Source organism: Onthophagus taurus, chromosome 11 (genome assembly GCF_036711975.1).
Source record: "Onthophagus taurus isolate NC chromosome 11, IU_Otau_3.0, whole genome shotgun sequence".
Lineage (NCBI taxonomy): Eukaryota > Metazoa > Arthropoda > Insecta > Coleoptera > Scarabaeidae > Onthophagus > Onthophagus taurus.
The window spans coordinates 18,563,274-18,580,107 of NC_091976.1; the positions used below are offsets into that span (position 1 = coordinate 18,563,274).

At 33.8% G+C, this 16,834-nt stretch overlaps 1 protein-coding gene across 2 annotated transcripts; it reads right to left on the minus strand.

The window, feature by feature from the left end:
• Positions 1 to 6,592: 6,592 nt before the first annotated feature.
• Positions 6,593 to 16,826, minus strand: LOC111424111 (CLK4-associating serine/arginine rich protein). 2 transcript variants are annotated; one of them, XM_023057538.2, is made up of 12 exons: positions 16,611 to 16,826; positions 16,432 to 16,529; positions 16,084 to 16,376; positions 15,761 to 16,034; positions 14,174 to 15,121; positions 14,073 to 14,118; positions 8,467 to 8,536; positions 8,005 to 8,110; positions 7,264 to 7,952; positions 7,037 to 7,195; positions 6,799 to 6,984; positions 6,593 to 6,744 (listed from the first exon to the last, which is right to left on the minus strand). In XM_023057538.2, exons 1-9 carry the CDS (start codon positions 16,707 to 16,709, stop codon positions 7,601 to 7,603), a joined length of 2,286 nt encoding a protein of 761 aa, XP_022913306.1. In that variant the 5' UTR covers positions 16,710 to 16,826; the 3' UTR covers positions 6,593 to 6,744; positions 6,799 to 6,984; positions 7,037 to 7,195; positions 7,264 to 7,600. The 2 variants fall into 2 exon arrangements, with proteins under 2 accessions (XP_022913306.1, XP_071056392.1); XM_071200291.1 differs by having other exon boundaries at positions 7,253 to 7,952.
• Positions 16,827 to 16,834: the final 8 nt, after the last annotated feature.

The following is a 16,834-nucleotide window of genomic DNA, read 5'->3' on the forward strand; positions in this document are numbered from 1 at the left end:
ATTATCAACCCTTTTAAAAAAGAACGTGCACCCAACCACCTGTTCGTTCTACTTTTCTTTTGGTTCTTTTTCGTTCTGTGTAAGGGTTTATGAAAAAATAAAGGCCAGAAAAGTTGTTGTAACTTGATATTAAAAGAATAAAAAAAAGTTATAAGAATTTAGTTTGCATTTACTTATTTTAAGAAGCATAAATTCCCTGAAGAAATAAACAATAAACAATATTGATAACAAGTCGACGTGGCTCCTATAATTGAATGCGCCGCATAGGGCCGCACGATATTGTGCTGGGACGTGGGGACTGAGGCTATTTGTTTCCTATAAGATCAAAAATCGACAAGAATGCCCCCGGAAATATTTCTCCAGGCGAAATTTATTCAGCGACCGTTTCGCCTCCCGAGAGCTTTTGCTCTCGTCCCGTCCTTTCTCATATATAAACATCTACAAAACCAAAAAAATATCAAATTATTTCCAGAAGAATTCATACCTATTTCTACATAAAATCATGGTTCGATTATTCTATATTGAGATCAAAAACATATTCATCAATATATACAAAAAGCTTTTTGATAAACCTATTCCTTAAATAATTTTCCAAAACCATTAAACTTAACCCCAAAATATACATCAAATTAAGTTTTAACGCCCCCCTCCCTATTTAATAGTTTCCAATAAATATCCAACTAAACTGCACTCCCAAAGTAATATCGAACATTACAACCTCGTCCCCCCTTAATAAAAGGTGGTCCTTCTCGAAACGTTAAGGTGGAGGTGATGCAGCTGGGCATCTTTTAACGGGCTTGAAAACCGACCGGAAGGTGGAGAAGGAGGAAAACTTTTGCAATTATTTACAAAACGTAGCAGGTGCAACGGTTCCTCCTTCTCCTTTAGGCCTTTTCCCTCTCCATTCTAAACTCGAGAAACGTTTTCTCTTACCCCATCAGGAAAAGGGGACGAAGAAGTCCAAGAGAACTGTACGGACTCCGGCGAGCGCACCCCCGGGGAGTTGTACTGCCTCCTTGACAACCCCATTCGCAAACAATTCTTCGGCTTTCAAAATGTGACTACAACATGTATGTGTGAAAAGTTTTTTAAATAATACGATTTAAAAAAATACTTAAATATAATCTTCTTAATTTAAAGTCATCTGCAACAATTGTGATTTTAAGCTTTAACCACTAATCATTCGTAATTCTTACAACCGTGAAAATGGATTTTTTGTCGTCTGCCTCAGTGTATTGACCTTAAGCGCTGAAAGCCGCAATACCTTCTTCCCTCCTTACGATCTATTAAGTCTGCCTTTGGCTGTTGCCCGGCGCATATCCATTTTCTCAAAATTGTCACGTAGTCGTATATTTTACAAATGCTTAGTGGTAGTGTTACATTTTTCTCTCGTACCAAAGATCGCAATTTAGTTTATAATGTCGGTATTTGTTACTTTTAGTGTATTAAAGTGTGTGTAACATTGTTGTAATTATTGTGCAGTGTGAATAATCTAGTATTTAGCTGATACTGATGACGATGACAAATCAGATTTGAAGGAAGCGAAAACGAAAATGACATTTTGGCCAATTCCGGATCTGGATATGAGCCGTCTGACAGCAGCTTGAGTCATGAAAGTGATGCTATTGTTGAGGACCTGAGCGTCAAAAGACTTGTACACAAACTAGACCATCGACCATAGAAAGAATTATAAGAGGAAAAAAATGGACATGCTTGGTCCACTACTCCACCAACAATGACTACTCGTACTGCAGTCCGAAACATAGTTTTGAGACGACGCAGCACAAAAGACGCAGCAATACTGGTGTCAAAGCCTTTGGAAGCATTGCAATTATGTTTCAGTGATAATTTGATTACAAAAATCGTCCAGCACACAAATTCAGAAATAATACGTAGAGAAGTTATGTATTCAAATATTACAGCTAGTAGCTAGTAGCCAACTATTTTGTTAGAAATAAAGGCTTTACTTGGTTTATTAGTTTTTTCTGCTCTTCACAACGACAACCATGTTGCCAGCACTGAATTATTTGATACCAATCTAAGTGGTACAATTTGCTTTTTATTCATACAATGATTAGCGATCGCTCCGATCACTTATCAGTAGCGTTTTGGGTAAAGACGAGTCAGTAGAAGTTGCACCGGTTCCCGGAAGAAGGACAACATGCAGTTTATGCTCGTACACAAAAAGAAGAATGACAACCAATTATTGTACAAGATACCAGAATCCATTTTATGGCTACAACCATGCGAAAATGTGCACTGACTGTGTGTAGTAACTTGTGGAAGAAATCGAACCAAAGTGTGACATACATTACTTACATACAGAAGTATATCCTGCATTATCAATAATCTAAAACTTATTTATGTACATATAATAAATTGAAGTAAAACTTTGAAAAGAAAAATGCATATAAAATATTTTCTCAGTTTTACATAACACATTTTAACCATTTATTATGTTTTTCCTGTCAAAACTGATGTATATTAGATATAAAGGTGTATTACTTTACTGTCTTGTCATTAAAACCCAAGCAATAATAAAAATAAAAATAGTCGTAGTAATTACTTATGGTTAGTATTAGTGTTAGCATTACGAATGGTTAGTGTTTAAAGGTTAAGCAACTAAAAACTTTGAATATGGCACGATACTTATCGCGGTACATATTCACATCCTCAAGTCCATACAGTGGTTGGTCCAGAAAACTGTTTGTAAGAAAAAAAGAATGAAAGAGGAAAAAAAATGGGGGAAGACCGCAACTCCCCGAGGCCTCGTCCCGGCAAAATTACATTCTTCCCGAGCCCCCACCTGACGTTCCCGCGGGGGGCACCTCCGGGTAAGGCGGTAGGTGGGTTAAAACTCGACGGTCGTCCCCCGCTACCGGACCGGAGGGTTTCCGGGAATTTTACAGTGTATGTATGTATATATTCAGCAGGATACTACGCTGACATTTTCATTTAATAATGTACGGTCCAAAAACGTAAGCGTGCGATTCCCGCTACCGTGTTATGTGTTGTCCCTGGGAAGAATTTTTTAAAATGTCCATCGATATTTTATGTTAACATTATTTTTTATTATTAAGAAGGAATTTTGTAAATGATGAAATTAAACAAGGTTTTGTTTCAATTCTTTTTCTGCTAAAATATGCTCATTAACACATTCTGAAATTTGTAGGTATAAATAATCACTTGATGTATGTAATACATTCACATCATTCCGTTCTAGATAACGCCTCAGTCATTGGATCAAAATTCAATATTCATAATCATTCCAAATTGGATTGATTTTCTGTCAGCAATTGCAATATTTATTTCCAATTCCGACATTTTCTGTGGCAACTAATTAATTTTTCCGCAATCCAACTAAGTTTCTCTTCCTATCACATCACAAGCATTGTTTATGCTTCTTTGAGCATGCTCTATATTAATTACGAATATCGCCACGAGACATCATTCTCACCTGCGAGAAATATTTCTTTGAAGATTTTCGAGTGATAATAATTCAAAGTTGAGACAGATCCTTGCGTTATCCCACAAGAATCATTCTAGGCATGGAATTGTAATGCTTATGTATGACTCAGACTCTGTATGTACAATTCCAACATTAATCTATCAAGGAAACACCTTTAGCACAGCTGCTGATAAGGCTGCAGGTTTCTAATTGGGAAGATCAAAAATCTTAGATCTTTAAATTATATTCACCTCCAAATTTAACATCTGCATGAATCTGGGATACTTTCCTAACATCTCGAAAGAAGCTGAAATATTAATGTTTAGGAAACCTGACAAAAATAAACGAGAAATTGAAAAATAGGTCTACTACTAGTCTGCCTTCTACCATGGCCAAACTTTTTGAGAAACAGATTTTTGAATGCTTACGATCCAAAATCACAGTTATAAATAGCAGTCAATATGAGTTTAAAATTGGCCATTCAACAGTACATCAACTCAAAAGAGTGGCAGAAATAATTAAGCGAGGATATAAAACGAAAGAGTACACAACAGTTGCCTTTATTGGGGTTGAACTTGATTATTATCTGCACTGTCCAAAACCTAAAAGAGATACTAATTATTGTGAATTAGGAATTTCAAGGATGGAGTTCCCCATGGCAGAATCCTCTCGCCGTTACTGTTTAATATCTATATCTTATTTGCAGATGACATGGGTACAATAACCCAAAATGAAATTCTAGAAAAATTCATTCAAAATCTCCTAAACTCGGTTAATGAGATTCATAAATCATCTAATAAACGTGAGATCTAAATATTTACTTTTAGGAAAGTTAAAGATCATTAACAGAAAATCGAAATTGCAGATCTAATGAGCAATATTACTAGCAATATTACTACTATAAATCGTTAATAAAACCTGTAATAGCCTATACATACCCAGTTTGGAGCACAACTACATAAGCCTCCGTAGTTGTTTCGTGATTATTGTGTAATTAATTTCAATTTGTTATATTGGATAAAGGATGACCTTTATTACTCCCATATTTTTGACTTTATCTCAGTGGATGAATCTTGCTCTTCATTAACCCATTTGCATCATGAGCTTGTTTTTATGAGACGGTCGCATGCTCGCGGAATCAGTTAGCTTTGGTGAACATTTGAAGAACTTCTTCTTCTTCTTCTCCTGATCTTTATGCCTGATGTCGTCGGATAAATCTTTTTCCTATTCCTCCATCCACCTCTTCCACTCCCTCCGGTTCCTGGCTAATTCCGTTATATCTTCTAGAGCCTTCCCTTTTTTCTTCCCAACTTCTGCTATTCTTTCCAGGTATTACTTCTTCCTAGGTCTTCCCCTCTTTTTCTTATCCTTATTTTGTTATCCTATTTATCCTATTATCCTATTTGAAGCAAAGATTCAAATGTTCCATTCTAATTATGTGGGCGTACCAGTTTAGTTGCTTTCTCTCTATTTTGCTGATTATGTCCTCTTGATCTACAACCAGTCTTATTTCCTCATTCTTTATCCTATCCCACTTCATCTTCCCCACTATTTTCCTTAAAAATTTCATTTCCATTGCTGTGATCTTTCCTTCTTGTTTATCTTGGAGTGGCCATGATTAACTGGCACATGTTAATACATATTTGAAGAACTAGATGGCTTAATTATTAGTATAATAGGTATTGGCTTCTAAGGTGGAACTGCAAAGTTTGCATTCACGAAGATTATTTGATCTATTTTAATAATATTGAAAGTAATTTTTAGCCGAACACAAGCTGTTATCCATTCAGCTGATTGTAATTGCTACACTTATACTTGTTATTGTTAACAGATTTGGTCGCTGGTTTGCTAGCGTTATAACAACGGTATCATTGCAAGCACATGTGCTTCTATAACTTCTGCCGTTCGTACACTTAGCCTGATTCTAGGACTCTTCAACATATATTCCATTTAATTATTAAACGTTTCATCTCTCCAATACTTTGGAAAGTTGATAGAATACATTTTGATTCTTAAAAAGACAAGAGGTCTACTTGGCAGCTCTATTGAAATTGATATAAATAACTTTGATCAACTCTTCCAACATATTGATAATCATTAATCATAAAATTAACAATTAAGTCCTATTTTAAAGATCACACAATTTTTTGTTTGTTAAACCCTTTTCGGGACACAGTTATGTTTTAACAGTTCCACAACAGTTTATCATATTCTCACAAATATTATATGATAATGGCCTAAGGTACCAGTTACCTTTTCAGCAAAATGGTTTAACCATCATCACAATATTACACAATGTCGTCAGAGCTTTATCAAGATCTGTTATTTGTATTAATGTTTTACTATAAATTATAGTCTTAAAAGTAATCGATTCATACGAATTTTCCAATTATTATTAGTGGTTTTATTTTGATCGAAGTTGCCATTTAATTGTTTTCAAATAATTCTGTTGGCAACAATGTAATATTTGTAACGCCAACGCTTGTTAGGGGATTCCCAGTTAGTTTGTTAAACGTTAGAGGATTTAAAGAATATATTTCTTCTCCCAGCTCTTATACAATTCTTTGTATTACAAACTCATAGATTCTTGTATTCAAAGCATCAACAATCGCTGTGTTTTTGTTGTATTTCAATCAATGTTTTTGTTGAAGAACAATTATACTAGAATGCTTGAAGAGCACTATAATGACGATTTTGACTATTCTATTAACATCTTGTACTTCTGATAGAAGCTATTCAAATTTACGCAGATTAAAAACATTTTTAAGAACAACCATAACGCAGATTAGGTTAAACGACTGCATTATATACTAAATAATAGCTTAAAAATCTTAGCAAATGTTACTTCTCATATTATTTAATTGAATTAAGCGTTATTTATTAAACATGCAATATTCTTTTTTAACAAAATACATCACATAGTTGTGATCTCATCTCTAGACAAGCAGAAATAATAATAATTAAATGTTATTTTACAATTACATAAGGATAAAAAGTTAATCTAGGTATTCTAAGTTACAAAAGAAATCTTTAAAACTTCATCACTTTATTTAACAATTATCTTCATAAACCTTCGTTTTCTCTAGTGATATTTTCTTCTAACACTAACATACAAACATTTTTAGTTGGTTCAAATAATACATATTTAATATAAAGTAACTTTTATTTTAAAAATTATTTTGTTGCTAAACATTCACATAACTTTGTAAAGAATACTTTACAACATTTATTAGTCTCTAAAATCTGTAATAATTCATTTTTAACATTAACATTTTTTAAATTATCCAGATCACAATCTAAAAAAGATAAATCACATAATTTTTCATGAAAATTTATTAAAAATAACTCACCAATAATCATTTCAGTTCGTGTATCTACAACAATTTTAATAAATTCTTTTTTCTTGTCTAAAAGTACTAATTTTGCAGTAAATGAATTCTCTTTAACATGAACAAGAACGAAATCAATATTCAAATGTTTAATATCGGAAATAATTGCTTTTAATATATTTAATTGTAATTGTACAGATGGAAACTCTGAAATGTTAAAAGTAAACAATCATATAAAAAAGTTAAAATAAGAAACTACCTTTTTGATATTTAATTTTTTTCTCAACAATTTCTTTCTCTTCTTCATCGCATTTCGCTAAATCTTGATGCAACTTTTCTTTAAGTAAAAGTAACCCCTTTTTCTTCGTTCTTAGCTTAATTAATTGATGCATTTTCGCGGTGTTATTTAAATTAAAATCTAACAACAAAGAAATAATGTTTAAAAGGAACAAGAATGTTAAAAAAAAATTCTAACCATTTACAAACCCCAAATTTTTTAGGTTTTGTCTTTCTAACTCTGAATGCAGCGCAATAAAATTCTTTCTTTCATCATTTATGAACTCAATCATACTTAAAAACACTTTTAAAATTGTAAAATTCAATTTGTTATTTGAGGTTAGAATTCACTTGACAGTTGACGTTAAATTCGTTGGAAAGCATTTTGAATTTACAGATTCCTGTAATACAAAACATTATTTTTAACAACATACTGAAACAACCTCATTTTAATATACCAATACATATATTTAATTAATACAATGTAATTGTTACAACATAAATCTGAAAGCAATATAACCTCAAAATAATTAATAGGATTCACAATTTAATAATCAACCAATGATCGCCCATGATCCCTATTTTTATAACTTTCTCGCCTTGAATCATAATCATCACGCTTTCTATAAGCTTTATCACGATCGTTATCGCTTTTATACGATTTAGAATCTTCGTAACGAGAAGATTTTTCACTGCGATGATCACGATCACGATCTCTCTTCGTATCGTATTTTTTGGAGTCTTTAAAATCTCTCGAATCTCTACTTTTTCTATCACGACTTGGACTATTCGACTTACTTCTTTTGTATTCAACGGTTGGAAGTGGACTTTTTGATTTCCGGTCGTTATCAGACGAAGAAGTCGAGTTACTATCATAAGCGTGACGTCTTTCTCTTTGTCTAAAAATATGAAAATTGTTAAATCAAAAATTTTTTAAACAATTATGATTACCTTCTTCTAAGTTTAATAGCCATTTCTCTCAATTCATCTTCTCGATTTTGTTGTTCTTGTTTTTCTCGTTCAGTCTTTAATTGTTCAGCTATTTTATCAGCTTTGACTACAAAAAGAGATTGTGTTAAATTAAGATGGTTTTTGGTCAAGGTTTATAGAACATAAGGTTACCTCATTCCCTATGCCTCTGTAGTATCGATTATTACCCCGCAAATTGACGTCACTGGTTCGATACAGTCAGAATAAAAGATAGATACGTACCTATACTGTGGTACAGTCTATATAAAATATTTAAACCTCGCATCGTGTTGTCCTTGTTTATAGATATATCTATAAACAAGGACATTGTTGTTCATAGAACCAGCTACGTCACTGACCCACCTTGCCTCTCAGAGGAGGAGAATCGGTATTGGGTAACCTTATGTTCTATAGACCTTGGTTTTTGGTTATATTTATATTTACATTGTTTATTCAACAAAGCTTGTCTTTTTCTTCTAAGCCGCTCTTGGAGGCTTAAATTTGTAGGAGTTTTCTGAAATTAAGCTTATGTCTATAAAACTTAGAAAGAAAATTAATTATAAATGTCAATTTTGGGGTTACACGAAATTTTTGATGAATATTTAAGAAACTAAAAGAATTTTAATTTAAGAAATTTATTGCAAGATTAAAAATATTTTAAACTAAGTATAAACGTATTCATGATTTTATTGTTCATGATTTCCTACGTTGAGATTGATACTGTTTCTTTGACTATGAAAAATTTTGCCAGCAAGTCCTACCCTCAACGTACTCGAAGACATTACTGCATTATATGCACCTCAAAACCAAACTCACTCGACTAGGGCAGACAACCCCTACAAAAAATCTTGGTCCTCCAAGTATGGGTGTTGGGCTAGACTAACTCCTGAGTTCCATAAACATCTGATAAGTTGTTGATCCCAATACCACATTGATTATATTGAACCAACATTCCAAAATGAAAGCTTGCAGGATAAAACGAGGTACCAATGGTGACACCGACCGCTTACTTGTGGCAAAAATCCTATTTCCATATAGATACCATAAGGTGGCCAAAGAGAGCAAAGAAGGAAAGGGAAACTTGAAACATCAACAGGAGAAGAAAAACAAACTGTATCTATTACAAGAACAAAGTAATCAACTCTACCAAAGAAGATAAAAACCTAACTTGAACTAAAACCCATAAGCAACGATGTGGAAATAGAATACAATAATAGAAGCGTTCCACAAAGTAGCTCCAGAGGCTTTAGGTAAACTGGAAATTAGAAAAAGAAAAATACATCGCCAAGAATGGCTTCAGCCAGATTTCAGAAATGGCTCTTAAAGAAAAGAAATAAAACTGGACAGGAAGAAAATGCCGAGGAATAGAAACTTTAATTGGTGATGTAAAATCAACAGAAGCATGGAGATGCGTCAAACGACTCAATTCGAACCATACAGTTTTATCTAACGACTTCATCAACCTGAAGCAATGATACCATCACTACGAGAATCAAGGAATAACGAGAATTGAGATTGCTAAGAACAGGAAAGTCACAATATTGGAAGAAGTTAGAAAGGGAATACAAAAAATGAAGAATGAACGACCAATAGGACCAGGGATTGAATGGAACTGATTTTATACATAATTACAACATTTATGAAAGGTGGTCCAAAATGTTATAGAGGTTTGAGCATATTAAGCACCCCGAGTCGTTTGTTTGGAAGAAACCTGCAAGAAAAGTACCAGAATAAACGAAGACCGGACTGGATTCATGCCAGGTAGATCTTCTACGGACAACTTCATCATGCAACAACTATAGGAGAAAGTAATAAAGATAAGACAAGAAGCACATCTAGGATTTATCGATTTGGAGAAAGCATCTGACTCCATTCCTAGGTGCAAACTATAACAAGTTTTAACAACTACTCAAACAAAACTCTCATTTAATAACCATCTATACACAAACAATGTAGCCTATGTCAAATCGGAAAAAAATTGTCTAAGGTATAGTTTAGTCATGATTTCAGTTCAACATTTATATGTATGTTGAAATGGCTCTAAAAGATTGAAAAAGACGATGTGGAGATACGTGAGTTCCTATCAATAACGAAACCTTGTTCTCTATGAACTTCGTTGACGACCAGTGGTTGTCGTCCAGGACGTGTATGACTTGGAGTTCATGATTACATGGTTATACTCAACTGAAAGTTAATCGAACCGACACAAGAAAAGAATAGAGCAATCCTTCATAGAATCAGTACTGTACTATGGAAATGAGGTACGCACTAAATGGATTACCTCAGAAGAAGTGCTCGAGTATCAAAATTGGGTCGAGTTAGAAATGATGAGATAAAAAATAGAATAGATGGGAAAATAACAGTGCTTGACAGAATAAAAAGGAAGGATTTAATTTGGTTTGGTCACATAATGAGGATGTTAGAGGATAGATGGCCAAAAAGATGTTTAAGTGAACTCCACCAGGCAAAAGAGGGAAATCACGGCAATCGTGAAGTGGTGATATAAGGGTACGTACATAGTGGAACGAAGAGCAAAGCGATGATTAAAACGACTATCGCATATAGTGGAGAGTTGATAAGAGCGGCGTGCTGTGTCGTACACTGTACAGAATGGCTGCTAACGAAGTGGATAATTTGTTCTTATATTTATTATTTATGTATGTACAGCTGGTATAAAAAGTATCTGAACAGACGGAATTAGAAATCTGAAAAGCATTTTCAGCTATCGAAAAAGCTTTGATCATCCAGTAGTCTCATTTTCCAGCAGTTTTAGTTGAGTTTTTTCTATGTCACACAATGTTTTTCCAATATCATGGTGTTCTTCACGTTTGCATCATTTAGGTGGTGGTGTAAATGTTTCAGTAGTCGAAGCTACAGATATAACTAATTTTTCTTGAGTTGGTAGACGGCCTCGGCTTTATCAAGTCGACTTATAGGTCTTTTGAAAAATTAAGTCAAAGCCTTGCGGTCGAGATTTAATGATTAACATTATACCAACTTTAAACTGATGATCATATTATAACGCCTCGACTATATCAAATGGAGTTATAGGTCTTTTGACTAATTAAGCCGCGGTTACTTGCGGCTGAGGCTCGGAGATTAAAATTATATTAACTTGAAACTGGTAACGATATTGTGGTGTTTCGGCTTTACCAAAAGAAGTTGTAGTTCTGTTGTCTAGTTAAGACAAAATCGCTTGCGATTGAGGTTTAGTAATTAATATTATACGGGGTGGGGCAGAACGGACGGACTTTTTTAAAACAAATAGTATTCAGGCTCAGGTACTAGGATTGGTACCTCCTGTAATTTTGTCGGTATCATGGAGCCGTGGTGTGTGCAATATCGTGTGTTTGCTTACGATAGTATTGTGAGATCTATCGTTGCGGTTCAGCGTGAATTTTGTAGCCATTTCAATCTTGCAAGACGTGATAATGTTCCCACTCGTAACAGCATTTTATGTTGGGTAAAATCATTTCGTTTACGAGGAACAGTCATGAATAGAAAACCAGCAGGGACTCCTCGCTCAGTACGCACTCCAGAAAATAATAATAATAACAATTCATTTATTGACCTGATAACAAAAACCTAATTCAAAAATGTAATAACATATCAAAATAAAAATACTCTGAGTACGAAGGCTTTCACGGCCGGTGTGAATTAAACTAAGATTAGAACTAAAACTAGAACTATATATCCGAAACGTCAAACCTTTTATTAAAAGACGCACGGCAAAACCCGAAAGTTTCTAGTGTTAGTTCTAGTTTTAGTTCTAATCTTAGTTTAAAAATACTCTGATTTTCACAATCGCCCGAAAATACTATAAATAAGAAGAGAATAGAAGAAAAGAGATAAATCAAAAAACACGCATAACGTGACAAAACACAAAAGAACAAAAACAAAATTATTTTTTCAAGTAACATCAAAAAACAAATTGTAATTTAAATGCTTTTTTGAAAGCAAGCACTGATTGTGGAAATGTGGATTGCGATTGAAATGTGGAAAGACTTCGGCAAGTCATACTCTGTAGTCCTGTTCGATCTGCTAAGAGGCATTCTGCTGAACTACGCATTTTTCATCCCTACAAAATGGCCATTGTACAACAATCGAACCCTGGAGATTATGAACAGCGCCTAAACTTTGCTCGAGAAATGGAGGCCATACTTGAGCAAAATGACAACATTATTTTGTTTATGAGTGATGAAGCTCATTTTCATATGAACAGCATGGTAAATCGGCAGAACTGTCGTTATTGGGCCGTTGAAACTCCTAAACTAATGCATGAGAGACCATTACATAGGTGACTTAGTCACTTTGGTGTGCTGTAACAGGTACAGATGTTATTGGTCCATACTTTTTTCAAGACGATAACGGAAACACTAACACAACCTCGGAATAGTATAGACTCCTATGCAGCAAGTTTGCTGGACAGCAGGACGGGCCACTGCTCACACAGCAAGAATGTCAATGGTAGCTATTTTTCGTGGTCGCGTCATTTCCCGATTTGGTGATATTAGTTGGCGTCCTCGATCTCCAGACTTGTCCACGTACGACTACTTTTTGTGGGGTTACCTCAAGTCACGTGAATACGAGCGTAAACCACGTACAAAGAACTAAAGTAAGCAAATTGTGTGAAGTTGTTCAAATCGACAGAACAATGTTGAAGAGAGTGGAAGCCAACTTTTGTTTCAGCGAAATCGCTGAAAACGGCCGTCAACTGAGAAATGTTGTTTTCAAGCATTAATTTTGTAAAATGACATAATCATTTGATTCTGTAAATAATATTTTTTTTTGAAGCACAAGTAACGATATATTGTTTTTTAAAAAACGTCCGCCCTTTATGCCTCATTCTGTATTAATCTGAAGCTGGTCATCATATTATGAGACCTCGGCCGCAAGTTATGGTCCCAATAGTCCATATCAAATACATACACTAATACTTTTGTTGGGCAATGTAAAGGCACACTACGGCGTGGCGCATTTAACTTTGACCGACCTCTTCTACTCCAGCATCATACTCCCATCACTAAGATACGCCGCCCCCATGTGGTCTAACTCTAACTGCTGCGTCACTAACCTCAAAACATTTCAAACCACTCAAAACAAAATCATTTCCAATTCAAACAGATACACAAACATCTGACATCTTCTCAAAACGACCAAAACCCGTCCAATCAAACAGATTCTCCAAAAACTGTCCAGTAAATTTTTATCCCATCAATCCAAAACATAACCAAAAAACCAGCATCAAACACAAGTTCCCACACGAATTTAATAAATTCCAGATTCCAAGCTTGAAAACCTCCAAAACCCCTCAACACCTCACGTCCTCACCTCTCATTCCCACACTCCACTCAAAAAATAAAACATGCCCAACTAACTTTAGAATTACAGGTGGAACCCACACTTACATGTAATCTTTGCTTACATATCCCAAATAGAAAATGACTGGCTTGCCACAACCCCAATCGAAAACAACTATTATTAGGCGGCTCTTTTTACTACACCTTATGAATATGTATTCATTATTAGCCCCCAACAAGTCCACTGGACGCTATTCCGTTATATACGCAGATACATTATATTTTAAGTAGTGTATAAATAATGTACTATAACTAATAAAGCAATTTTGTTTTTGTATTTTTTTTATACCTTCACCAGCCAAGATAGATTTGCCAAACTGTATTATATGTTACAATATACACATGTATAAGCATTGTATACCCCAAGTAAATAATATACACTAAAATCTTTATTTTCAGATTGCACCATTAACATAGCTTCTTTATATTCATCCTCTATTTGGAACTAAACGTGCTTTTATTTAAAACTTTGTCGTTTTGTTTATGTAATTACTTGATTTAAAATTAATACTTATGATTTAATACGTTTATCTTGTTTAAAAAGATTTTTAATCTCCTTCAAGATAATATCAACAAATCCATAAAAATTTAAAAAAGAATATGAATAAAGGATTAAAGGGTTATTTTTACAAAACATTAATTAAAAAAAATAATTTTTGAATTGAAAAATTAAATATGTTTCTTACTGACTTTGGTTGAAGTGCCAGAATTACCACTGCTTTTCAATGTAGAAACCCTAAAAATAAATAAAATAAAATAACAACTTCGAAACCATGCAAAAAGAAACATACTGAGGATCCTCAACAGCGTTATCTTTAGCTCCTTCATCAACTTCGCTCGACTCGGACGAACTTTGATCGCTTCTTTTCCTCCCATAATACCTAGTCATAACTTTTGGTGGCGATTCTTTCTTTACCGAAGGACTCCGACTTCTTGAGGTCGTAGTTTCTTTTTTAATTGGTACTTTTTTCGGTGAAGTTGTCGATGAAGAGTTAAAACTTCTTGAACTTCTCGACGAACTTCGACTTTTTCGACTTCGATTGCGACTTTTTGATCTTCTCCTTGATCTTGATGAACTTTCTTTCGAAATTGATCTGGAATAAGATCTTCTTCTTGATCTACAAATTGATCGACTTCTTCGATTTTTCGATAAACTTCGAGTTTTTGATGAACTCCTTCGATTCTTTGACAAACTTCTTCGATTTTTCGACAAACTTCTTCGACTTCGTGATAAACTCCTTCGATTTCTCGATAAACTCCTTTTTCTAGAATGACTTCTCGAAGAACTTGTTGAAGATGAAGATGAACTAAAACTGGATGAACTCGTTGAAGATCTTCTTCGGTACCGTTTTGAATAAGATCTATGGGCGGATCTTCTTCTTTCTTTTGATCGCCTCGGACTTGAATCGTCGCTGCTTTCAAAGCGGGGTCGTTTTTTGTGGCGTTCGTGATTATTTCCGGCTGAGACGTCGAAATAAACGATGCGATGTTCTTTGTTTGAATCGGATTTTTTCGGTTTTCCGTATTTTACTTTATCGGCGTAAGTTGGTTTTGAAGATGAACTGGGTTCATCTTCATCACCGAAGGATGTTATGTAAGTTATTTTTCCGGTGTTTTCCGGAGATGGAGATTTTGAGACCGATTTACTTAACCGTAGGATTGGATATGTTGGTGAAATTCGAGCTGCGTAACTTGGAGGGCTTAAAACTCGGTTTGCCAAACGTTTTTCACGATGTGCTCTGTTTTAAATTAAGTCATTTTTAATTAAAATTAAGAAGTAACAAATTTTACAAAAACATAACCTCAATATTTTGACATTTATCACATTAATTTTAATTCTAGCAAAAATATATTTTTTTACAAAAAGGTTCTTTATTAATAAAAGAACATTTTATGTACAAAAATTTGGATATCTCCAATAATTCTTTATCTTTATGGAATGTATTAATCCATATTAAAAAAGTTAGGTTATGTAATTAAGAAGTAACAAATTTAACAAAAACATAACCTCAATATTTGACATTTATTATAACATTAATTTTAATTCTATCAAAAATATATTTTTTTTACAAGAAGGTTCTTTATTAATAAAAGGAAATTTGGATTCTCCAATAATTCTTTATCTTTATGGGATGTATTAACCCATATTAAAAAAGTGAGGTTATGTAATTAAGTAACAAATTTAACAAAAACATAACCTCAATATCTGACATTTATCACATTAATTTTAATTCTAACAATATATTTTTTTTACAAAAAGGTTCTTTATTAATAAAAGAATATTTTATGTACAAAAATTTGGGTATCTCCAATAAATCTTTATCTTTATGGGATGAATTAACCCATATTAAAAAAGTTAGGTTATATACCTAACTTACCTTCGTTCCCGACGTGATTTTCGCCCAGAAAATAAAGCCTTTTCATGTTCTTCTTCCTTAGCAAGCCTATAATTTTCAGCTTCCTCCATATCGTTTGTTAAAAATGAGTAAAAATCGTTTGTACTCATCCCGAAATTACGCCCATGCCTATTCATTTCATGAGCTTGCATTGGGTCCATTTTTGAAACGTTTATTGCAAGGTCTACATCTAAATCGCTATCAGATTGTTCATCCGAACTGTTTGATGGTGGAATTGCAGGTGTAGGGGCTGTCCCTGAACACAAAAATTGTAAAAATAATAAAAATAACTTGAATAAATGTACCATCATCATAATTGAAACCAATAGCAGCTCCTCCTGTCTTTTTAGTTTTGTTCTTTTCGTTTTCAGTGTAACCAAATTGCTCCTCTAAATGGAGTTGCTTAAGAAACTTTTCTTCTGTAATTCCCAAAAAGGAGTTTTGAGCAATAATTCTATACCTTTCATAATTTAATTGGCGTTCTTCGTTGGTTATTTCATCTTCTTCAAATTTATTATTAACAGGTGGGATATAATCTAAATGAGCCCTAACATCAAATCTATCGATTAAGTTATCAGTTTGTCCTTGCCAAGGCATCCTAGGAACGATTTAATTATCTTATTTCAAATTGTTAAATTAAAATAAATTCTTACATCGCAGCAGGACTATCAGCTGCAGCAGCCACATTAGGATCCAAATGGATTTTGCATTGTCGCCCGTGCAGTTGTAAAAACTGTGTAGGATCAGCTCGCTAAAATCACATAACGTTTAAGTAAAAAAGGGGGCGACAGTTAACGCGATTTAATGGACGAATGCGGTTTGGGTTCATTACAATTTTCTCGTAGAAATCTCGTCTTCGTTCGGCTCTTTTGCGGTAATCTACTAACATACCGCGAATTTTTCGCTCTTGTTTTCTCGCCTCGTGCCACATTATTATAGATTCTCACAAAAAATAATCCGCTTTTGTGTTGTATTGATATTATATTGACAAGAAACGAATAAGCCCATAAACGTCAAATGTCAAAGTGATTTTAGTTATTTCAGGAACACCAACAT